Raw genomic sequence first — 26,060 nt, 5'->3', positions numbered from 1 at the left:
ATGTATTTATACATAAATTCATATGTATTTACTTTTTAAAAAATTTTTTTTGAGAGAGGGACAGACAGCAGGAGGACAGGGGAGGGGCAGAGACAAGGAGGCACAGAATCTGAAGCAGGCTCCAGGCTCTGAGCTGTCAGCACAGAACCTGACTCAGGGTTGAACCCATGAACCATGAGATCATGTCCTGAGCTGAAGTCGGACACTCAACTGACTAAGCCACCCAGGTGGCCCATGTATAAACCTGTTATAAACAGGTTATAACCTGTCCGTATGGCATGATGTTTCTTTTCTTTTTCTTAAAGTTTATTTCTTTTGAGAGAGCATGGGTGAGAGCTGGGGCAGGGCAGAGAGAGAAGGAGAGAGGGAATCCCAAGCAGGCTCCACACTGTCACTGCAGAGCCTGATGCAGGGCTCGATCTCACGAACTGCAAGATCATGACCTGAACCGAAATCAAGAGTCAGACACTTAACCGACTGAGCCATCCAGGTGCCCCTCTTTTCTCTTTTTTTTTTTTTTTTTTTTTTTGAGATTTTGTTTTTCAGTAATATCTACACCCAGCGTGGTGCTTGAACTCACAACCCCAAGATCAAGAGTTGCACACTCTACTGACTGAGCCAGCCAGGCACCCTATGGCCTGATGTTTTTTTATATGTGCTTTTCTGTCATTCTCCCTCAAAAAAATGCTTTTTCCTTAACTGCCTTGCCAAGTTCTGCCCCTTTTTCTAAATCCAGTTTAGATAAGACCCCCTCCAAAGGCTATTTCTAGATGCTATAAGCTTTATCAGTATCTCTTTTCAAAATCAGTTGGTACCTAAGGCATTTATTACATGTTATATTATATTATACTTTACGTCATCTCATTCTGTTTCTTGTATGTTCTTTGCCCAACCGCATTATGAGTTTTTTAAGAGAAACATTTATTTCCTAATATTTGTTTTAGCCTATTACTAAATACTCAAAATAGACTCAGTAAATACTTTTTGATTAAAATAGTATTGCTGACCAATTTTAGATATAAAGGTTAGATAAGGTAGACAAAACAGCACTTTTTTTTTTTCTTTAAATATTTTATTTTTAAATAATCTCTACATCCAGTTTGGGGCTCAAACCCACAACAGCAGATCAAGAGTTGCATGCTCCACTGACTGAGCCAGCCGGGTGCCCCAAAACACCACTTTTTTTTTTTTTTTTTTTTTTTTTTTTTTAGGTTTATTTAGTTATTTGAGAGAGACAGAGACAGCACGAGCGGGCAAGGGGCAGAGAAAGGATGAGAGAATCCCAAGCAGGCTCCATGCTGCCAGTGCAAAGCCTGATGTGGGGCTCAAACTCCCAAAACCATGAGATCATGATCTAAGCCAAACTAAGAGTCAGACACTTAACCGACTGAGCCACCCAGGCACCCCAAAAGAGCATTCTTAAGAGATTATTTATTTAGATAAATCTCCCTTAGAAACTCCAACTCAGCCTTTTAAAAATATCTGATTTTTTTATTACAAATTTACCTGAAAATATATCTATTGCTGCATAACACATCATCCCTAAATTTACTGGTTTAATAATGAATATATATTAACAGTGTCTTTTGGTCAGGAATCTGGGCATGCATAGCGAGTGACTGACTCAAGGTTGCTCATGAGGTTACAGTCAAGGTGTCAGCTGGGGCTGTAGTCTCATTCTTAGGCCTAACTCAGGAGGATCTGTTTTCAAGATTACTCACATTGTTGATGGTAGGACTGAGTTGGTCACAGGTGGTTGGACTGAGGTCCTCAGTTCCTCACTAACTGTAGCCAGAGGCCTCCTTTTGTTCTATGCCATGTGGGCCTCTCTATAAGGCAATTCAGAACACAGCATCTGGCTTTCATCAGAGTGAGCAAGTGGGACAGCATCATGACAAAACCACAATATTGAGTATTCTAATTTCAGAAGATCCATACTCAAGGTAAGGGGATTATACAAAGGTGTGAATACTACGAGACAGGAATTATTGAGGTCCATCTAAGAAGCTGCCTACCTTACCTAGGCTATTCTTCTCTTCTGCAGAAACCTTTCCTGGCCTCAGGAAAAGAGGAGTTGTGTCTCTGAGTCTTTCACAATAATTATTCTACTCTTAGCACCTACTTTTTTTTTAAATCTATGATAGCATATTCAGGATCATTTAATATTGAATTCTAGAATGTTCTGCATCCTGACTCCACTAAAGTTTTATTTATTTATTTACTTACTTACTTATTTATTTATTTATTTATTTATTGTTTTTAATGTTTTGTTTATGTTTATTTTTATTTGTTTTTATTTTTTTTTGTTTTTATTTATTTTTGAGAGAAAGAGACAGAGTGTGAGTGGGGGAGAGGCAGAGAGAGGGAGACACAGAATCCAAAGCAGGCTTCAGGCTCTGAGCTGTCAGCACAGAGCCCGATGTGGGGCTTGAACTTATAGACCAAGAGATCATGACCTGAGCTGAAGTCAGACACTTAACTGACTGAGCCACCCAGGACCCCCAATGTTTTATTTATTTTTTAGAGAGAGAGAGAGACATTGAGTGTGAGCAGGGGAGGAGCAAAGAGAGGGAGACACAGAATCTGAAGCAGGCTCCAGTCTCTGAGCTGTCAGCTCTCTTCTCTCTCTGCCACTCCCTCTGTTTACGTATGGGCTCGCTCTCAAAAAATAAATAAACTTTAAACATTTTATATAAAAAAAAGTAATGCATATATTAAAATGGTGTTACATAGATTAAAAGGTGCCACATATACTAAAAGTCATACATATATTAAAAAGGTGAAACCAGGGAAGGGGAAGAAGGTGGTAACAAAAATACATATTTAAAAATATGTCAATTTTTCAAGTGCAAAAAATATTTTTTGTACTTCTTAGAATGGCAAACATTTAAAAGACTGATAACACCCATTCTTAAAAAAGTAATGAGGTAATAGTTTATAGTGTTGTTAACAGTGAAACTTGGCACAACCCTTTAGAGCTTTATTATAGAGACATAGAAAAATGCTCAAATATATTGTAAAGTGGAAGGAAAATTTTCAAAAGTATTATAGTATGTGCATTGAAAAAAACATTTGAGACTATAGCAAATAGTTAACTTTCATTTTCTCTGGGGAGAACTGGGGGTCAATTTTACGTCACTTATTTCTACAATTATTATTAAAATCTATTAGCTTTGTAATGAAAAAGTAATATTTTCAACAGGCAACTTCACATTTTCTTTTTACAGGAGATTACATGCTTGATGCAAAGCCAAAAGAAATTTCAGAAATTCAACGTTTAAACTATGAGCAGGTAATAGACATAAGTTTTGTTATATTCAGATGTGCAGTTTTTAACTTATGGTTGTATTCATTGGTCTCTGTCAGTGTTTTTTTGTTTTTTGTTTTTTGTTTTTTACAAGCCTTTAAAAATGTAAAAACCATTGTTAGCTGACAGCCAGTGTTGCCCCATAGGCCTACTTTGCTGCTATCTGTTTTATATGAACATATATGCCATATGGAATGAAACATAGATATTATTCTACAGACCTATGTAGAATGATAACTTGGTATTTTTCTTGAAAAATTCACCTTCAAGTGAATTTGTCTTTGATTCATCTTTCCTCATTTTATCTGTATTTTATAATTTAGTTATATTTGGGAGGAATTTGAGTAAATGATGTCATTGGTGTGTCATTAGGACAAAATCTGCAATTCTGTAGTTTCAGTGTGTCCACATTTCTTGCATGTTCTTTAGAGATTCTGTTTTATAAAATAGGAGAAGCTCAAAACTATTGGAGCTGGAAGAAAGCAAGCAGAACTTCATTTTCTTCACTATTCCTCTTCTGTTTGACAATAGAAGGCAAGAAAGAATCAGGTTCTTCTAGAGGAAGGAAGGATCAGCCAAGGAAGAAATAGACATCATTGGAACCTTTATGTTTACTTTCAAAGCAACCTTTCTAACATACTTTCACTGGTATCAAATTGACAAAAAGGAAGCAAAATTCATTGCAGTATTGCAAAACTTGAATTTGAATGGTGAGATCATCTAGTCCTAATAGAATTGAAGAGCCTACATATTGCATTACTTCACCCTGTAAGGTAGGAAATCTATAGCTAAAGCCAAATTGGTATGCTAAGTCATTTAAATTCTTTTGGAGTTTGTAGTTTAAAGGAATGGTTTCCAAGCATTTTTCGTGGTACAAACCTCTTTTCAAATGAAATTTCATGCTAACCTCCAATATATAAAAGCGGTAAATGACATTTTATAAGTATAAAGTGATAAGATTCAATTTATATTATTTATCAAATGTATAGAATTTCTTATTAAGTCAGTGAAGCTATTTTGATTAATTCAAAACTTGAAATTAGGAATTACAATTGTAGTTATATATCATCCTCAAAATTCATTTTATTTCTCTTGCATAGTCTTGAGAAAATCTTGATTAACGTGTGTTTGCCAGTGGTATCAGCATTTTGTTTTTTCAAGTCCATCTTGCAGTCTCAGGAGACACTTCCATTAAGGTGATCTAGACTCTTGGAAAATGATTGGAATTAAAGTTTTGTTTCAAAGCTGAAACAATATCTAACAACCATGTACATTTCTTGTGAGAACTACATATTAGATGAAAAATACCCTGCATTTAAGATAAACTCTTAAACTATTTATATTATGATTATATTACCATTAGTTTTGAGAACAGCATGTACGAAGCTTATAAGGCTGAGTCTGAGCTCCTGTTTAATGTTCCACAGGTGTGGTTGAATAATCTTCTTTTTTGTATAATTTTATGTGAGCAAAAATGTTTAAGCCTATATTTGAGAGACACCATTATAAGTCTGAAATCTTCCTAATTAAAACTTCTTTATCACAAGTAGTAACATAAATAAAAAGCATACTTTTTCCAGTTTTGCTTAATGATAGATACACTGACAACACAAGAAAGCACTCTGTGTGTGTGTGTTTTTGTATGTGTGTATGACAGGTTTTTAAATGACTGCAAGTATATTTTTAAAATACGTGTTAAATTTAAAATATTTCACCATGTCAGAAGTACCTTTGTGAAAAATTCTAAAAAAAAAAAAAAACAAAAAACAGAACAACACTTTAACCACTGGCTTAAAGGAACCAATAGTAATCCTTCCTTGTGATGTAAGCAACCATCCCAAGGATTTATATTAGTACCATAATTTGGATTTAGGAACAAAATGGCAAAATACTTACCCTTTTTTGTTCTTTGTTTACGAATGTTCATTTTTTATCAGTGTTACTAATCTTTATGGAGATTATCAAATGGTGTCTATTTAGTTATTTTAATACTACATAATTTATAAAGAAATATAGAAGGTGTGTAAAAGTGTAGGCATGAGCCCAGTAACTAAAGGAAATTGGGTGACTGGCAGTCAAGAATTTAACAAATATAGATGAAAAATCAGTAGTAGTAGAACTATAATCCTATAATTGCTCACTGTTATTACTATTTTTTTAGATTCATCATTGCTATGATGAAAGTTTTACAACACTGAAGGGAGAAAATGTGAGCTGATTATTTTCAAGGTTTCAACTTTGGGGAAAGTTGAAAAAATATATTGTTTTGGAAGAACATAGTTATTAGGAAAAGGTGAAAAAGCCAGACTATATAACAGTGTTATTCTGTTATAAATTCTTCATTGATAAGTTTGAAACATTTGAGTAATTTTTGTTTTCAGTCCGTACAGTCTCTTTGAATGGAATTTTATGTTATTTGGTAAAACAGAATTCTGTTCTTATGACCTAATTTATCTTTTTCAGATTTCAGAGAGAGTCCCTAGTTTTAATATAAAAGGATTCTTTTTAATGTTTGTTTATTTTTGAAAGAGAGAAAGTGAGGGGGAAGAGGGAGAGGGGGACAGAGGATCTGAGGTGGGCCCTTTGCTGACAACAGAACCCTGCAGGGGGGCTGAATCCACAAACTGTGAGACCATGACCAGAGCCGAAGTCAGATGTTGAACCAACTGAGCCACCCAGGCACCCCTATAAAAGGTTTTATTTCAGGTTCACCTTTTCTACTATAAGGCCCCCAGTAGGCCATAGTGTTCTATTTTCTATCTTCCATATATAGCACAGTGTCTGATTAACAGTAGGGGTTCAGTAAAATTATAGTAAATTGTATATGTTGGAGAAGTTTTTTGTTTCATCAAATATATCCTCTGTAAGTACAATTATATTTAATATATTAAAATTGTTTAGAAAAACATGTTTTAAAATATTCAATATAGATAATATGATTATATTTACAGAAAAAACAGATGTGGACAGAATGACTTCTTAATTTGGTCAGCATTATTTGTAATCTGTCTTTTTATGTCTTTCTCTGACTTCATCTCTCACTACTTTCTACTTAATTATTTTTGTTCTAGCCATTCAAGACTCCTTGCTATTCCATGGACACAAATATCGAACTCATTCCTTGCATCACTTTTTGCACTAGTGTCTTATTTTGTCTGGAATGCTTTTTTTTTCCCCCCCTCAGTGCTTCCCAAGACTCACTCATTTTTGAGAGAGAGAGGGACAGAGCATGAGCAGGAGAGGAGCAGAGAGAGAGAGGGAGACACAGAATCCAAAGCAGGCTTCAGGCTACGAGCTGTCAGTACAGAGCCCCACGTGGGGCTCAAGTCCACAAACTGTGAGATCATGACCTGAGCCAAAGTTGGATGCTCAACCTGAGCCACCCAGGCACCCCTGTTTAAGTGTCATTTTTAAAGAGCTCCCCTGCCTTTTTAAAGTAGTTTACAGCAAAATTGAGTGGAAAGAACACAGTTGCCATATACCTCTTGTCCCTCTTTCCCTCCCCCCTCTACACGTACACAACCTTCCCCCACTATTAACATCCATTCATTGATGCATTGTTATAATTGATGAACCTATACTGACTCAAAATATCACACAAAGTCCATAGTTCACATTAGGGTTCATTCTGGTTAAACATTCTGTGTGTTTTGACAAATGTATAATATGACATGTGTCCACCATTATAGTATCATATAGAGTAGTTTTTATTGCCCTAAAAATCTTCTGTGCTCTGCCTATACATCTCTCCCTCTTCCTAACCCCTGGCAATCACTGATCTTTCCTACTGTCTCCATTGTTTTGCCTTTCTCACAATATCATTTGGATTCATGTATGTAGCCATTTTAGATTGGTCTCTTTCACTTAGTAATGTACATTTAAATTTCCTCTATGTCTTTTCATGGCTTGATAGCTCATTTTTAATTGTGATTAAAAAAAAACAATATAAAATTTAATCCCTTAACATTTTTAAGTGTATAATTTAGCAGTGTTAACTATATTCACATTGATATCAGATCTCTAGAACATTTCATCCTGTAAAACTATGAAACTCTAAACCCATTGAACAACTCCCCAGCTCTCCATTTGTCCGTCCCCTGACAACCACCATTCTACTTTCTGTTTCCAGAATTTTGACTACTATAGATATTTCCTATAAGTGGAATCACATAGTATTTGTCCTTTTGTGATGGCTTTTTTCAGTCTGCATAATGTCCTCAAGTTTCATCCATATTGTAGCATGTGATAGGATTTCCTTTTTTTTTTTTTTTTTAAGGCTGAATAATATTCTATTGTATGTATATACCACAATGTCTCCATCCATTTATCTGCCAGTGGACATTTGGGCTGTTTCTACCTCTTGACTATTGTAAATAATGCTATAATGAACCTGGGGGGTGCAAGTATTTCTTCGTTGGAGAGGGAAGAGACACACTATTTATTACTCCCTCCCCTACTTTTTTAATGAAGTATCCACTCCTTATGTATCCTTTTTCTGCTCTTATCACTTAAAAAATTAGATCACACTGACATCATATTTGAAGAATATGCTCTTTCTCTTTTGGAAAAGAAAACAAAAGGGGTAGATGGCTGGGGTTTGGATGTATACCCAAAAGTGGGAGACCTTTGACTAGAAACTTTGTCTTTAGTCTTCCTGGTCTAAAATAGGCCCTTCATCCCTGTTAGTCTGTGTGTCCTTTCCCTGCTCAATTTTTATTAAATACTTGACATTATATATGTATGTCTGTCTCTCAAAGTAGAATATTAGTTATATGAAGTCAGGAACTTTGTTTTATTCGCTGTTATCTCTTTAGAACTTAGGTTAGTGCCTGGTACATCATAGGTACTTAATAAAAATTGGTTGAAGGGATGAATAAATTGGATAAAATGGAAAATTAGAAGTAAATGTGCCTGCATTTAAATATCTTTGCTATTGTTGTTGTCATTGTCATTGTGGTTTGATTTTTCTCATCTTTACCTTCTCCTTTCTATTTTCAGAATATGAGTGATGCTATGGCAATCTTGCACAAACTACAGACAGGCTTGGATGTAAATGTAAAATTCACTGGTGTTCGAGTGTTTGAATATACACCAGAATGCATAGTATTTGATCTTCTTGATATTCCTTTGTACCATGGGTGGTTAGTGGACCCACAGGTAAGTAGAAAAATGTTAAATATATAAACACAAATGTAGTAAAAATTTATTGATTTGAAAAATTAATCATTTATATGTTCTAATTATTATATTTTTGTGATTTTACCTGAAATTAGCCAAATTGTGAGGTTAAGGGCACTGTCCTCTGCACTACTAAATCTGTCCCAAGACTACTGACTATAACTTCAAGGAGTTAGGAGTCAACTACAAAGTTGAGTCTATATTCTCGCTAGCAGTTCTTATTTTCTGTCTTTTGGATTATAGTCATACTGATAGGTGTAAAGTTATATCTCATTGTGGATTTGTTTGTATTTTTATGGCTAATGATGTTGAGTATCTTTTCATGTGCTTACTGGCCATTTGTATATCTTCTTAGGAGAAATAGCTGCAGATCCCTTGCTTATTTTTATTTATTTTATGTTATGTTATGTTATGTTATGTTATGTTATGTTATGTTATGTTATGTTATGTTACGTTATTTACTTATTTTGGGAGAGAGAGAAGAAGGGAGACAGAGAATCCCAAGGAGGCTCTGCACATTCAACGTAGAGCCTGATGTGGGGCTTGAACTCACAAACCATGATATCGTGACCTAAGCCAAAATCAAGAGTTGGGCAGTTAACCAACTGAGCCACCCAGGTGCCTCCCCCCCCCCACCCATTTTTAATTGGGCTATTTGTCTTTTTGTTACTGAGCTGCAAGAGTTCTTTATGTATTTTAGGTATAAGTCTCTTATTAGATACATGTTTGTGTATTTTCTCCCATTCTGTAGTTTGTTTCTTTCTTTCTTTATTTATTTAGGGAGAGATAGAGCAAGGGAGGAGCAGAGAGAGAATTCCAAGGAGGCCCCATGCTGTCAGTGCAGAGCCCAATATGGGGTTCAAACCTACCAACCATGAGATCATGACCTGAGCCGAAATCAAGAGCCATCCAGGCGCTTCTGTCTTATTACTTTCTTGATGGTGTTCTTGAAGCACAAAAGTTTTTAATTTTGATAAAGGCCAATTTATTTTTTTTTGTTTTGTTGCTTATGCTTTCGGTGTCCTAAGAAGGTTTTGCCTAACCCAAAGTCACAAAGATTTACTCCTGTAACTTCTTCTAAGAGTTTTATAGTTTCAGGGCTTATATTTAGGAATATGATCAATTTTGAGTAATTTTTTTTAATTTTTTTTTTTTTTAACGTTTATTTATTTTTGAGACAGAGAGAGACAGAGCATGAACGGGGGAGGGGCAGAGAGAGAGGGAGACACAGAATCGGAAGCAGGCTCCAGGCTCCGAGCCATCAGCCCAGAGCCCGACGCGGGGCTCGAACTCGTGGACTGCGAGATTGTGACCTGAGCTGAAGTCGGACGCTTAACCGACTGAGCCACCCAGGCGCCCCAGAGTAATTTTTATATATAGCTGTAGGAAGAATCCAATTTTATTCTTTTGCATGTGGCTATTCAGTTGTCCTAGTACTATTTGTTGTACTCTTTGTAAAAGATTATTCTTTCTCCCGTTGAATTGTCTTGGTACTCAGAGTGATCTTTGTAAAATAACCCTCCCCTTGATTTCTGTGTCCCCCTCCTTTCCTTAAAGGCCTTCAGTGTAAGTGAAATAAAATATAAAATCCTTACTAGAGTTTTTATGATATGCTGCATGACCTAGGTTCTACTATCTGTCCAACCTTCCCTCATATAATACTCCCATTTTTAAAATTTTTATTTATTGTTTTTACTAGTCTTTCAGTAACACTAACTGCCTTTCTGTTCTTCAGACATATCAAGCTCATTTCTATTTCAGGTTTGTGTGCTAGCTGATTGCCTACTATGGAACATTGTTCTACTACTCTAACACATTGTTCTCCCAGATCTTCATGTTTCTGGTACTTCATTAGTCAGATCTTAGGTGAAGTATCACCTTGTTAAAGAGGCCTTTCCTGGGGGGCGCCTCAGTCTGTTAAGCATCAACTCTTGATTTTGGCGCAGGTCATGATCTCACAGTTCATGAGTTCAGGTCCCACATTGGGCTCCACACTGACAGCATGGAGCCTGCTTGGGATTCTCTCTCTCCCTCTCTCTTCCTCCACCCTGTTCATGCTCTCTCTCATTCTCTCAAAATGAATAAATAAAACTTTAAAAAAATTTTTAATTAAAAGTAAATACTAAAAAAGAGGCCCTTTCTGACAACTTATTGAAATTAGTCACCCTTCTTTTCCTGTCATTTACTCTCCCATGAGCCTCTTTGATTTGATTTTCTTTACCACTTAATATTATTTGGAATTTTATTTATTTATTTTTCTTTCTTCTTTTTTTAAGTAGGCTTCACACCCAATGTGGAGCCAGCCCATTGCAGGGCTTGAACTTACCACTGTGAGATCAAAACATGAACTGAGATCAAGAGTCAGATGCTTAACCAACTGAGCCACATAGACGCCCCTATTTATTTCTTTACTTGATTGACTCTTATCTCCTACTAGAATGTTTTATGAGGGCTGGGATCTTATATCCCATTGGATAGAACAGTGCTTGGCACATAGTAGGTTCTTAGTAAATATTGGTTGATAGTATGAAGCATGCATACATATCTGCACGCACTGACCACAATGATGGAGAAATCACAGTAGCAAGTTTCTTCATCTCTGTCCATTGGTAAAAGCAACTGGTAGTCTAGGCAAGGAAAGTATGCCTTATTATAAACAGGGTGTCTGTATCTTTATGGCATTCTGTCTCCGAGAACATCACTGGAAAGTCTAACCTTGTGCAACATTTTACATTTTCAAGGTGAGCCATACTGGATCCTGGCAGATGATAGTGCCAGATTGCCTAGGTTCTTGAGGAAAATGAGCTGACAGCCTGAGAAACTTCAGCCTGAATTCTTAAAAATTGTACTCAGATCATCTCTCTGACTATATGTGTAGCTATATATTGCCTGGTAGACTGTTGAATTCATATGCTTAAAGAAAAGCGTATACTCAAATGTAGGACTGAAATTGTTCATCAGACTTTTCTGGTATAAACAGTAGTTTTCAAACTCTTGGAAGGGCCTGAGGACTGTGATTTTTATCTGTTTTACTTAATTGTGACAGAGTGATTCTGCTACTGAGAAAGAAAAAAGAACAAGGCAACAGTTTGAAACCTCTAGGTCTGTATGAAATCTCTCTCAGAATTGGTTGGTTCTTTGTATTCTGATTATGCATTATGCAAATAATTATCTCACAAATAAATATCAGCAGTTCTCTGGATGGTAGGCACCAGAGTCACCTACCAAGAGGGTATGTCTCCATTATTAATTGATAACTAACTCTTGAAGAGCAACATTTGGAAGCCAGATGATAGTGGAAATGATATACTGAGTGTGCTGAAAGAAGACAAATGCTAATCTGTAATCCTGTTCCCAGAAAAATTATCTTTGAAGAATCATTTTGTAGATTAATTAAATTAAGAGCTTGTTGGGGGCCCCTGGCTGGCTCAGTCAGTAGAGCATGTGACTTTTGGTCTCGGGGTTGTAAATTCAAGCCCCACACTGGGTGTACAGATTACTTAATTTTTTTTTTTTAAATCATTTTAAAAAAAAAAAGCTTCTTGGCAATAGACCATCATTAGTAGAAAGTCTAAACACGGGTTTTATAAAGAGGGAAAGTGATCTCAGAGGGAAAAGTGAATGAAGAGAAAATAAAATGATAAACATGTGGATAAATATAAATGTAGGCTGTATCAAATATAACATTATCTTTTGGGATTTTAAAAAACAGCATTAGCATATGTAAACATAGTAACATAAGTTGGGAGGAAGTTAGGTAAAGTATTCTAAGGGCCTAGAATTAATTGTTCAAGAAGAGAATATTAACTTTGGCTTTGTAGGATTAGATGTTACAGTTTTTGTAACTTTTTTGTCCAATGTGGTAGCCAAGTGTGACTATTTAAATTTAATTAAAAATTTATTTTCTGAGTTGCACTAGTTACATTTCAGCCGCTCAGCAGTAACCTGTGGCTAGTGGATATCTTATTGAGCAACACAGATTTGGAATATTTCCATTATTACAGAAAGTGCTATTCAATAATGCTCTTTTAGCATAACTATGAAAAGAATAGAAAACATAGTGGGTAACTTCTAGATTAGTAGAAGAGAGAAAATTTAATCTAAAAAGAAGGAGGAAAGAAAAGTTAAAGGAATGTTGAACTGATGGAACAGAGAGAATAGATTTAATAAATTCAAATATATAAATAGATTAAGTAAGTATAAATAGGACTAAATCCTCTAGTTAAAAGTGATTCTATGTAGTTTGTTATTTACAAGAGACATAAAAAACAGATTGCAAGTAAAAAGAGGGGGGAAAATTAGATTTATATGTATCTGGAGACACCTAGAAAGTAAATACCTAATTGATTGTTCATTCCTTGGACCCATGGGAACTGTCAGAAAAGGATAAAGGTCAGTTTTTGACCAAAAAAAAAAAAAAAAGAAAAAATTGTATGCACCTAATCGTATAATCTCAAAGCACATAAAGCAAAATTTAACAGAATTGTAAATAGCAGTAGATCACCATATGGGAAAATGTTAATATATCTTTCTCTGTAATTGATAGAAGCAGAAAAGAAAACCTAATTAATGCATATTTAAAAAAAAAATTTTTTTTTCAACGTTTATTTATTTTTGGGACAGAGAGAGACAGAGCATGAACGGGGGAGGGGCAGAGAGAGAGGGAGACACAGAATCAGAAACAGGCTCCAGGCTCTGAGCCATCAGCCCAGAGCCTGACGCGGGGCTCGAACTCACGGACCGCGAGATCGTGACCTGGCTGAAGTCGGACGCTTAACCGACTGCGCCACCCAGGCGCCCCCATTTTTCCTAATCTTATGTGACCTTGGTACATGTGTCAAAACTTAATTTTGGTACATTACTATTAACTGTATTATAGTCTTCATTTACACTTCACCAATTTATTTTATTGTTTTTTAAAATTTTTACTTAAATTCCAGTTAGCATACAGTGTAATATTAGTTTCTGGTGTGCAGTATAACGATTTACCATGTCCATGTATCACCCATTGCTCCTCACAATGCATGCATTCCTTAATCCCCATCAACTAGTTAACCTGTCCCCCCACCAACGTCCCCTCTGGTTACCATCAGTGTGTTTTCTATAATTAGGAGTCTGTTTCTTAGTTTGCCTCTCACTTCTTTTTTGTTTCCCCCTATGCTCATTTGTTTTGTTTCTTAAATTCCACATATGCGTGAAATAATATGGTATTTGTCTTTCCCTAACTGGCTTATTTCACTTAGCATTATACTGTGTAGCTCTATCCATGTCATTGCAAATGGCAAGATTTCTTTTTTTATGGCTGAGTAATATTCTATTGTATATATTTACCACATCTTCTTTATCTGTTCATCAATTGATGGACACTTGGGCTGTTTCCCTATTTTGGCTATTGTGTAGATAATGCTGCTATAAACATCAGGGTGCATGTATCCATTTGAATTAACATTTTTGTATTCTTTGGATAAACACCTAGTAGTGCAGTTGGTGGCTTGTAGGGTAGTTCTCTATTTTTAACTTTTTGAGGAACCCCCATACTGTTTTCCAGAGTGGCTGCATCAGGAATGCAAATAGTACAAGAGGGTTCCCCTTTCTCCACATCCTTGCCAACACCTGTTGTTTCTTGTGTAGTTGAGTTTAGCTATTCGGACAGGCGTGAGGTGATAACTCATTGTAGTTTTGATTTGCATTTCCCTGATAACGAGTGATGGTGAGCATGTTTTCATGTGTCTGTTGGCCATATGTATGTCTTTGGAAGAATGTCTCTTCATGTCTTCTGCCCATTTTTTTTGCATTTTTGGGGTATTGAGTTTTATAACTTCTTTATATATTTTGGATACGAACCCTTTATCAGATATGTTATTTACAAATATCTTCTCCCATTCTGTAGATTGCCTTTTAGTTTTGTTGAGTGTTTCCTTCACTGTGGAAGGAAGAGTTTGGTTTTGCTTACCCTTCCCTTGCATCAGGAGACCTATCTAGAAAGAAGTGGCTATGGCTACGGCTGATGTTCAAGAGGTTACTGCCTTTGTTCTCCCCTAGGATTTTTATGGTTTCAGGTCTCACACACTTCACCCATTTTTCTCCTAATTTGTGTTGTTGATGTTCCATAATATAGGATATTACATTGCATTTAATCATCATCTCTTCCTAGTCTCCTCTTGTCCATGATATTTTCTCCTGTTTTTTTCTTGAACCTGATTATACATTACTTTTATACATTCATGAAATTTACAAAAACTGACCTACTACAGGGCTATAAAGCAAGTTTCCACAAATTTTTAAGGATTGAAATCATATAGAGTATAAAATATCCTCTAATCACAGTGCAGTTAACCTAGAAATCAGTAGAGAAACAATAGAAATTGTTTGGGTTCAAAGAATCATAATGAAACTTAGAGTATGTTTTAAACTGTATAATAACTAAATCCATATTTTTAAAGCCCTAAATTAATATATTAATGAATAAGAAAAGATTAAAAGCTTATTTTCTTTTATTATTATTTTTTTTAACGTTTATTTATTTTTGAGACAGAGAGAGACAGAGCATGAACAGGGGAGGGGCAGAGAGAGGGAGACACAGAATCTGAAACAGGCTCCAGGCTCTGAGCGGTCAGCACAGAGCCCGACGCGGGGCTCGAACTCACGGACTGTGAGATCATGACCTGAGCCCAAGCCGGCCGCTTAACCGACTGAGCCACCCAGGCGACCCAAAAGCTTATTAACTTAATAAGCTGTATATCCACTTTAAGAGCAGAAAGTATTAAAATAGAGGGTAAATATATAATAAAGAAGATTAACAAAGCTAAAATTCTTCAAATAAATATTCTTCAAAAAGAATTTTAAGATGACAAACAGAAGTTGGTGCCTGCCTGGCTCATTTGGGAGAGCATGTGACTTTTGATCTTGGGGTTGTGAGTTCAAGCCCCATGTTGGGTGTGGAATTACTTAAAAATAAAATCTTTAAAAACAAATACATAAAGTAACAAACAGAAACTTAAATTTTAAAAATACGTCATTTAAATAACATAAGTTCCTAAGAATAAATCTTACAAAAAGATGTGCAAGACCTCTGTATGGACAATTTTAAATTTGAGAGAAATTAGATACCTATGTGAATGTAGGTTTTTATTCTTGGATTTTAGATTTTAAGGCAATTTATACAGATGTCCTTTTTGTCTAAAGTAGTTTAGTTTCAGTATAACCCCAAACAAAATCCCATCAGATTTATGGGAGTAGTTGTGGAAGGAGACAAGTGGAGTCTACAATTTATATGGAAATGCAAAGGTCCAGGAATAGAAAATGTGATATTCTTGAAGCAGAACATGCAGGGAGGACTTGGTCTCCCAGATAGGAAATATTTTAAATATTGTAATTAAGAATTGGACCAATGACAGAGAATAGAGAAGCCAAAAAGACTATACATATATAGATAAATAAGCACTGTAGAGCAACAGGGGAAAGGCAGCCCTTACAATAAAAGGTGCTAAGGCAATTAGATAACCATTAGATTAGATAGCCTAATTAGCCAGTTAGGTAGCCAATTCAGATTCTAATTAGATAGCCAATTAGAAAAGAATGAAATTGTTTCTCCCAACTCACGGAATAAAATTCTGTTCCATATGCATTAATGTTTAACTGTCAAAGCTAAAACTGCAAATTTGAGAGTATGTTTCTGACCTTAATACAAAAAGATTTCTAAAACAAATACATTAATCATGAAGAACATTGGTAAACATGACTACATTAAAATTGAGAACTTGTGATTATTTAAAGAAATCCTAAAGAAAATGTAAAAGCAAGCCATTGAGTAGAAGATGATTATAACTTATAAAATAAAATAAATAAAGGGCTAACATGCAGAATGTATAAAGAGCTCCTACAAGTAAATATTTTTTAAGGTATTTATAAGCTATATATCCACTCTAAGAGCGGAAAATATTAAAATACAAAGTAAATATATAATAAAGAAGATTAACAAAGCTAAAATTCTTCAGATAAACTTTCTTCAAAAAGAATTTTAAGATGACAAACAGAAGGGGGTGTATGGCTGGCTCATTCAGTAGAGCACATGACTTTTGATCCAATTAAAAAAAAAAAAAAAAGCAAATGACTTGAACAGGCACTTGACAAGAATGGATATCCAAACAAGTAGTAAACATATGAACTAGTCATCAGGGAAATGCAAAATAAAACCAAAATAACATACCACTATACACGCATTAGAACGGTTAATATTTATGTCTTACAGTGCTAAATGTTGGAGAAGATTTACAATGTAGAGAATTCTCATATCCCACTGATGAAAATATAAATTGTCTTTCTACTTTGGAAAGCAGTTTGGAGTTCTCTAGTAAAGTTGAGGATAAGCATAACCTAAGACTTAGCAATTTGATAAGACATATTCCCTAGAGAAACTCTTTATGTGTAGAACAGGATAAATGTGTAAGAATATTCATAACAGTATTATTTGTTAGCCTGAAACTGAAAGCAATTTAGATAGCTATCAAAAGATGAATGATAAAAAATTATGTTATGGTATATCCATACTGTGGAATACTATACATTGAAAATGAACAAAGAACCGCTGCATACCACTATATATAGCTACCTAGCATATATTTGTTTATTTGGTTTATTGTCTTGTTTATTTGGTTTATTGTCTTTAGAATGTAAACTTTATGAAAGCATAGACCGTCTCTTTTGTTCACTGCTGAGTCTGCAGTTTCTCTAACAGCATGTAATACATAGTAGTGCATAAAAGGCTCCCAAATGAATTAATTGAATAAAATACTAACATAGAGGGGCGCTTCGGTGGCTCAGTCAATAAAGCGTCCTACTTTGGCTCAGGTCATGATCTTGCAGTTCGTGAGTTCCAGCCCCATGTCAGGCTCTGTGCTGACCACTTTCGGATTCTTTGTCTCCTCTCTGCCCCTGGCCCTCATGCGTGCTCTCTTTCTTTCTCTCTCTCAAAAGTATATAAACATTAAAAAAAAAAAAATGTAGAGATTCTGCCTATGAAAACTTGAAATCTTTGTATTGTTTATTGCTGGTCTATAGCAGTATAATTGATTTTTGTATATTGATTTTGTATTTATTATAGATGTATTTTTGTAGATTCTTTAGGATCAGAAATTCAGATTCTTTGGAAAGACTAAATGAAGTTGAGTCACGAAAAAAAAATTTGCTATAAACAGTAAAAGTGTTAAGAAAAATAATGAAAATCTAAAGGAATTGTGCCCTCAAATTGCTTCTTAAGGGTCTAAGTTTTCACTTTAAATCAAAACTGAAAGTCTCACTCTTTTGTGTTGTTTACATAGAATCATAACCAAAAGATCTGCTTTCAAAGAAAAGGCCTTATTTGGCTCTGCATTAAAAGATTAACAAGTGAATACTTTGCGTATTTTAACATAAAATGTCTAAGATATGTATATATAACAATTTTTCACAGTTTCCTGCTTTGACTTTTTTCAATTAACTGCTCTTCTCAACAGTTATCCCACAATGGTTCAGAGGCTTTTTCCACCCTAGAATTTTGCAGGAACAAAGAAATCATAGCCTAGAGCAGTTGTTCCTAAACTTTGCTATGCAGAAATTGAATGAAAACTTAGACAACTGAGAAGAGAAGCAACTTGAGTCTGGAATTCTTTTAGATCTTTTTAACCAGCTCCCCAGTTTGAGAACCATTGTCCAGAGCATTACTTGTACACTTATATGTGAAGACTTGTGGTGTTCAAAGAGTAAGTATTTAAGAAGGATCATTTGGATATAGAAAGAAAACATTGGCCCTCTTATTTTATGTCAACATATTAATTTATATTTGTTTTATTATGTATATATATATATATATATATCAATACAGTAGTACATGTAAATTGTTTATAAGTAAGTATATTTTACAGATGGGATGGCAATCGAAACAAGTTGTTTAGCCACCAGAAACCTAATTTTCTTCAGTAGTCAAAGCAAAGTATAATGAAAGGAGAGTAGAGATGCCCAGTTTTATTCTCCTATAGCTTAAACTTTACATTTACTTTTCTACTAGACTGCCAAAGACAAAGAGTTTAAGTAAGACTCATGAGGCAAATGCTGTCCCTGATTAATGTAATATTAACTTTTCTTCAGGAAAATGACATAGTTATATCTACTCATATCTCCACTATACTTTGCTATGAACTAAATAATAAATAAAATGGGAAAATTTTGTGAATCCCATAAATTAATATCTTGAGATTTGCCTTGTTTTAAATGCAAAATACTAATTTTTTAGGGAAAAAAACCTGAAATTTTCTTATTTTTCCTCCTGAAATAGTTTGCTTTTTGTTTTAATCACTTAAATGCATCTTTACAACTTAAGAAATAAAGTTGCATGTAATAATCCCATTTCATTATTTTTTGCATAATTGAAATATAGCTAAGCAATATTTTTCATAATATGTTATAGTGAGATGTAAACAAAATTATAAACTGTTGGGTGTTGATTTTCTTTTTAATAAGTAATACTTTTATACTTAATATAATATTAGAATAAAACCCTAAAGAATGATATGGGTTTCTTATTGTTTTTAATCTTATTGTGATTAGTGAGACAGTCATTTGTTTTCTAGATTGATGACATTGTAAAAGCTGTTGGTAACTGCAGCTACAACCAGCTAGTGGAGAAGATCATCTCTTGTAAGCAGTCAGACAATAGTGAGCTGGTTAGTGAAGGTGGGTGAGTGCTGCTATTACCTGACATATTCTTGGCAAAGTAACTTGTCTTATAATTTAATATCTTTTAAGTGTCATAAATAAGACTTCTAAAAAATACAAGTGATGCTACCTGTGGGAGTTCAAAGAAGTAATTATTCATAAAGATACCAGTGAAAGGTTTTTCTAGAACACTTTTCACTTGACTTCTAGAATCAGGCCTGGATTCTACTAAAAATCTTTGGAATCACTTGTTAGCTTTAATAAGTCAATTACCCAGGAGTTATTGATAATTACTCTTTTTTGAAAAAAGGGTTAGGATTATTATTTGGGAGTACTGAGTGAATTTTTAATTCATCCCCTAGTTGACTGAAATGAGTATTATATGCTTAAGTGTTCATTTTAGTATATAATATATTAAAACACAATTTTAAATCAAAGTATACTCTGATCATCAGTTTTCCTAGTCCCTAACTAATTAAAATTGCTAAATTTGTCAGTATAGAAATAGTTTCATGTTTTTTTAGCTGTGTTCTGATCAGTGAAGGGAAGAGCGTATTTGAAACCAGAATGCTGTAAGGAGCCATAGTATTTGGATATACCTTTCCTACCACCTACTTCACTTTCTCATAATACGCACAAATACTCAGGCTGCTATTCTCCTCTGTTTAAAGGGTAAGCAAAAGAAAGAGAAATCACGAGAAATAGGAGAAACTGTGTCTCTCAGACACAGTTCTTTTACATGGGGTATATTAAAAGTTGATTATAATCACCACATTAAAAATTAAGTGACTACAAGAGATAGAACATGTAAAAGAGGGGCGCCTGGGTGGCGCAGTCGGTTAAGCATCCGACTTCAGCCAGGTCACGATCTTGCGGTCCGTGAGTTCGAGCCCCGCGTCGGGCTCTGGGCTGATGGCTCAGAGCCTGGAGCCTGTTTCCGATTCTGTGTCTCCCTCTCTCTCTGACCCCCCCCCCCCCCCCCCCCCGTTCATGCTCTGTCTCTCTCTGTCCCAAAAATAAATAAACGTTGAAAAAAAAAAATTAAAAAAAAAAAAAAAAAAGAACATGTAAAAGAAAATAGGTACATGAATTACATACTATATTGATTAATCAGAACCCAATTAATTATATTACTCAATAGATCCATAAGTTTAACACATTTATTCAAGAAGTAAGTAGCAAGAAAATACAGAGTATTTTAGTGGAGACTTATGTTGGATTTTTACATGGAATAAACACGTAAGTATACAGGAATATCAGTCACTGATTTGTATGACAACTCTTTCACTGCAACCCAGTGGAACAAAGTTTAATTATAGGGGCGAGGGGAGCAACCAAAGCCGTTAAAAAAAAACCTTCCAATTAATAAAATTCTACTCACTAGAACTTTCCATTCTTTAACAAAAAAAATTTTTTAACGTTTATTTATTTTTGAGAGACAGAGAGAGACTGAGAATGAGCAGGGGAGGGGCAGAGGGAGACACAGAATCCAAAGCCGACTCCAGGCTCTGAGAGTCAGCACAGAGCCTGACACGGGGCTCGAACCCACAAACTGTGAGAACATGACCTGAGCCGAAGTCGGACACTTAACCAACTGAGCCACCCAGGTGCCCCTAGAACTTTCCATTCTTGATCCAAACTCTCATTACTATATATTCCTAAAAATATTAAATAGACTATAAAGAAAATTGCCATGTGTAGATTCCAGCTATCTCAGTAACTTCCAATATGCTATTCTGTAGTACCTTAGGGAACAATAGGATTCAGAAAGTGTTAACAGATGGATTGATAGCTAGAGAAGTGATATTTTGGTGAATAGGCTTAGAGGGTATGAAGCTGTAGGGAATGCTTGTTGACAGCAATTTTCCCAAGGCAGGCTATAATGTCACTAGAGTAGGACTTAGGCAGTACACTAATTAACAAAGTGAACATTAGCACCCCCAACAACACAAATCTAGTCCCTTTATCACTTCTTCTTTTTCTCGACCTGCTGTTATAACTAATGTTCCTTTTTCTCTAACATTGATTCCCCAGGACTACAAAAAACTGTAACTATTAAAAAAAAATTTTTTTTATGTGTGTTCATTTCCTGAGAGAGACAAAGTGTGAGCAGGGGAGGGGCAGAGAGAGAGGGAGACCCAGAGTCTGAAGCAGGCTTCACACTCTGAGCTGTCAGCACAGAGCCTGATGTGGGGCTCGGACTCACGAACCACCAGATCATGACCTGAGCCAAAGTCGGATGCTTAACCGACTGAGCCACCCATGTGCCCCATTATAACTAATTTATATAGTTATAACTTGAGAAGAACTCCTTGATAAAATCAAGGAAGGAATCATCCTCTTTAGTGCTATAGAATTTTTGGGTAATATGTACCAGAATTGATGGATTCCTTGATATATGAATTTTGTAATGGTAGAATTCTGCATATCAGATTTTTATATCAAGGAATAATTATACTTGGAATTCAGTACAATTAAAAAGCTAAACTAGTTTTTTGTTTATAAGAAACTACAAATGTGTAGTCTGAAGTAATTACTCAGTTCGAGTGGTTACTTGTATAGGCAGTAGGAAATAGTATAGGAAAGAAAAGACCACAGTGGATATTTTTACTTTTAATGTAGCAATTCTCTTTCCTCCATTGTTTTCTTCTTCATATTTTCTTAGGTATAGTGTTCAGCTGAAGGAGTCTGCTTTTTCTGTTTGACCCACACCTGTAACTTTCCTTCTGAATCAATAAAATATCTAAGAGGTAGTTTATGTCTAATCCTTCTTTATTAAAAGGTATTAAGCTTTAATCTCAGGTGATCTCCTTATTTTTTAATTCAAATATTTCATCACCATAAGGTACAGAATACAAGAAAGAAATATATATTTATATTTTTAATATTTATTTATTTTTGAGAGACAGGGACAGACAGCGTGAGCAGGGGAGGGGCAGAGAGAGAGGGAGATACAGAATCATAAGCCAGCTCCAGGCTCTGAGCTGTCAGCACAGAGCCCGATGCAGGGCTCGAACCCACGAACCGTGAGATCATGACCTGGGCCGAAGTCGGGCGCTTAACCGACTGAGCCACCCAGGCACCAGAAATATTTTTACTATCATTCTTTTTTGATGAAAAATCAATGTTAGTTAAATAGAATTAGATATTCTTTGACCTTCTTTCAGGTAACATTTTTTTCTTTTGATGACAGTACCTTGTAAGCAAAAGTACAGAACTTTCACATGTACATAGAGTATATATTATTTGTTACCTCTTCTGGATGGCAGTACTTTTTTGCCATTATACATTATCCTTGGTATAATGATAGGTGTGGCATGGCAGCAAAAATCAATAAGGAAAAAAATAGCACAGTAGCAGCTGCTAGACTTCACCAGAGCTCATCACTTAATTCCGGATGCTTTCTCAGGTATAATTTTTCCTTTGACAATTTTTCCTAAGTTTAAAACAATGCTTAAATAATTCCATGATATTTATTTATTCAAATACTTATCAAGTCTTTATCATGTGCCGTAAACACTAAAGATTATAGTTTGAATTCACGTTATTTCTGAGTAAATACTGATTTTTTCCTGTTTATCTTTATTTTGAAAACTCTCAAACCCATAAAAAAGTTGGAATAGTACAATGATTATATGTATGCACTTTGCCCAAATTCACCAATTATTAACATATTGAAGGTTTGCTTTTTTTCTCTGTTCACATACATACATACACACAATTTCCTAAACCATGTGGGTGTTAATTACAAATATCACAGCACTTTGCCCATTAGTCCTTCAACATTTGTCTCCTAAAAACAAAGAATTCTCCTATGTAGTCACAATAAATTACCACAGGAAATTTAGCATCGATTCAATACTTTTTTTTTTTGATTGATACAGTACTTTTATCTAATATACTGTTCATATTCTTAATTTTCCTGTTGTCCCAATAATGCCCTGTATAGCTCTTAAGTTTTTTCATTGTGGGCTCTAATCAAGAATCGTTTATCAAATCAACTTAGTTTCCTGTAATCTAGAACAGATCCCTAATCTTTTTTCTTTTTTTCCTTTTGGTCTTCTCTGATACTGACTTTTGTTAATAGTCCAGGCCAATTTTCTGTAGAATCGTCCTCATTATGGATTTATTTGATTGTCTACTTATGAGTAGAATAGTTATATATTTAAAAAAAATTTTTTAATGTTTTATTTTTGAGATAGAGACAGAGCATGAGCTGGGGAGAGGCAGAGAGAGAGGGAGACACAGAATCTGAAGCAGGCTTCAGGCTCCGAGCTGTCAGCACAGAGCCCGATGCGGGGCTTGAGCTCACACACTGCGAGATATGACCTGAGCCAAAGTCGGACATTCAACCGACTGAGCCACCCAGGCGCCCCGTAGTTATATATTTTTGGTGGGAATACTATATAGGTGATATTGTGTCTTTCCCAATGTATCAAATCAGGTGGCACAAGGTATCTGCTCTTTCCGTTATTGGTGATGTTGAAGTATGATTAAGGTGGTATCTGCTAGATCTTTTTGTTGTAAAGATGTCCTTTATCTTTTGTAATTAATAAGTAGTCTCTGATGTTGTGCTTTGAAACTTTTATTATCCTGTTCCCTAGTAATCTTTCACCCAGTACAATTGGCATTCATTGATTCTTGTCTGAATAAACTATTACTGTAGTAGTTATGGTATTTCTATTATTCCTTCTACATTTATTAGTTGGCATTCTTCTTTTTTTTTTTTTTTTAAATTTTTTTTTTTTTTCAACGTTTATTTATTTTTGGGACAGAGAGAGACAGAGCATGAACGGGGGAGGGGCAGAGAGAGAGGGAGACACAGAATCGGAAACAGGCTCCAGGCTCCGAGCCATCAGCCCAGAGCCCGACGCGGGGCTTGAACTCACGGACCGCGAGATCGTGACCTGGCTGAAGTTGGACGCTTAACCGACTGCGCCACCCAGGCGCCCCTAGTTGGCATTCTTCTATAAAAATAAATGTTTTCTCCTCCCCCATTAAAAATTTTTTTTTATCAATGTAGACTCATGGATTCTTTTTTATTCAGTGTGTTCTAATCCATTATTATCATTACTCTTTTTGATGCTTAAAATTATCTCAAATATATCCAATGTAGTCCTCTCAACCTGGATCCCATGTTCTTTTTTTTTTCCTTTTTTTTTTTTTTTTAATGTTTATTTTTGAGAGAGACAGAGTGCAAGTGGGAGAGGGACAGAGAGACGGGGAGATACAGAATCTGAAGCCGGCTCCAGGCTCTGAGCTGTCAGCACAGAGCCCAATGTGGAGCTTGAAGTCAAGAAGGTGAGATCATGACCTGAGCCGAAGTCAGAGACTTAACCGACTGAGCCCCCCAGAGCCCCCCATATTTTTAAATAATGTCTCTTCATTTCTTGAGTACTTCCTTATTTTATGGCACAATAGAATGTTCTGGGCTCCCTACTACATCCCTGGCATCAAATCACATGAGCCCTTATATTTTCAACGGAAATCTGGGCATTTGTCATAGTAAAAGGGATTGTTTTGCCCCATCCTCTTGAGAAAAAATATTGATGTAATGTATTTGATTTTTGAAAATCAACAGTAGATGAACCAAAAAGGCAGTCATTGTTTAAAGCTATCACTGTGACAAAGTTCTGATTGAGTTTAAATTTGAGCACAAATCTTAGTGCCAAATCTAGTCAATATTTAAAAATAAGCCAAGTTTCCTTTTCTCCTATATCCTCTTTTTGTTCCTTTTTGCCTAATTTTAGTGCCTCTCTAATTTCAGTTCCTTTAAGATACTTAGTACTTTTATGTTCTCTAAACTCTTCAGTAATAGAGGAAAGTAATTTGGTAAATTTAGTATCGAGTTTCTGGAATGAAGAAGTATTTTCAGAACTAGTGTCAAGAAAACAATTTTTAACTTAAATTTACTTTTAGTAATATATTTTTCTTATTACCATTATATTAATTTTTACCTTTGGTATCATTAATAATAGCATCAAGAACATTAAAATTGAAATTTAAGCTAAATGTTGCAAATAAACTTTCATTTTAAAAGCAATACAGATAAGTAAAGTGCTGTGTAACACTTAGAATTGTTTACCAAAATTTGTTTAATTAGTTATGAAGATTTGAAACTAGATTAGGCTTTCGAATATTCCATGAAAATCACAGGGGTCATTTTAAGAGTTGGTAAAGGAATTAGGAAACATTGTTCTCTATAAGTCTAAATCAGGGTATGCTTTATGGCTTGGGAGAAATAGAATTCAATCTGTATTTATGGTAATCAGCACTAAATTTTTAAACTTAATACCAATAATGCTCCTGGGTTCTAGTCTATAACTATAGACTATAGACTATTGCTATAACTAGTTTTATGTCCTTGAGCAAGTCATGTATTCTTTCTGAGCTGATGTCCCATTCTGTAGAATAAAGTAGCTGAGAAAGACCTTTCTAATGTTGCATTATTTAATTTCACATACATAAATAATGTTATGAGTTCAGTAATCTCCACTGAATTTTTGTATCCTTTTGAAAGGGATTTGTAGAGAGGACGTTGTGGGAGGAGCATTCATAAATATCTTTCTGAAGGAAGCATTACACATATTATATATATACATATATATGTATATATATATGTATATATATGTGCATATGTATATATGTATATGTATATATGTATATATATGCATATGTATATATGTATATTATATATATACATATATAATAATATGTATTATATAGAACAGTGGTACTTCTCAGCATAGGTATAGTGCTTAAAACAAAAACTATTATATAGCAAGTGCTTTAGTATATAACTAATGCATTCTACCCAATAACTTAGTACTGGGCAAAGTAATGATAATAATGGAAGAGGGGAGCTCTTCTAAATGTATAAACC

General features: G+C 34.9%; 1 protein-coding gene across 10 annotated transcripts in view; it reads left to right on the top strand.

Moving 5' to 3' along the window:
- The window catches only part of MINDY2 (MINDY lysine 48 deubiquitinase 2), a 100,402-nt gene that overhangs the window by 25,904 nt on the left and 48,438 nt on the right, over positions 1 to 26,060 (top strand). For 9 of the 10 annotated variants that reach the window (XR_007152885.1, XR_007152884.1, XR_007152882.1 and 6 more), the window contains exons 3-5: positions 3,228 to 3,292; positions 8,306 to 8,464; positions 19,093 to 19,195. Coding sequence is in view for 2 of the 10 variants with exons in the window: in XM_047862108.1 (XP_047718064.1) it covers positions 3,228 to 3,292; positions 8,306 to 8,464; positions 19,093 to 19,195 (327 nt within the window). In the remaining 8 variants the exon portion in view is untranslated. The remainder of the gene's footprint in view (positions 1 to 3,227; positions 3,293 to 8,305; positions 8,465 to 19,092; positions 19,196 to 26,060) is intronic. The other variant, XR_007152887.1, reaches the window with a different exon arrangement.

The sequence above is a fragment of the Prionailurus viverrinus genome, chromosome B3 (assembly GCF_022837055.1).
Source record: "Prionailurus viverrinus isolate Anna chromosome B3, UM_Priviv_1.0, whole genome shotgun sequence".
NCBI lineage: Eukaryota > Metazoa > Chordata > Mammalia > Carnivora > Felidae > Prionailurus > Prionailurus viverrinus.
Note: the sequence above shows the minus strand (reverse complement) of the source record. Positions and strands in the feature narration are given on the sequence as shown.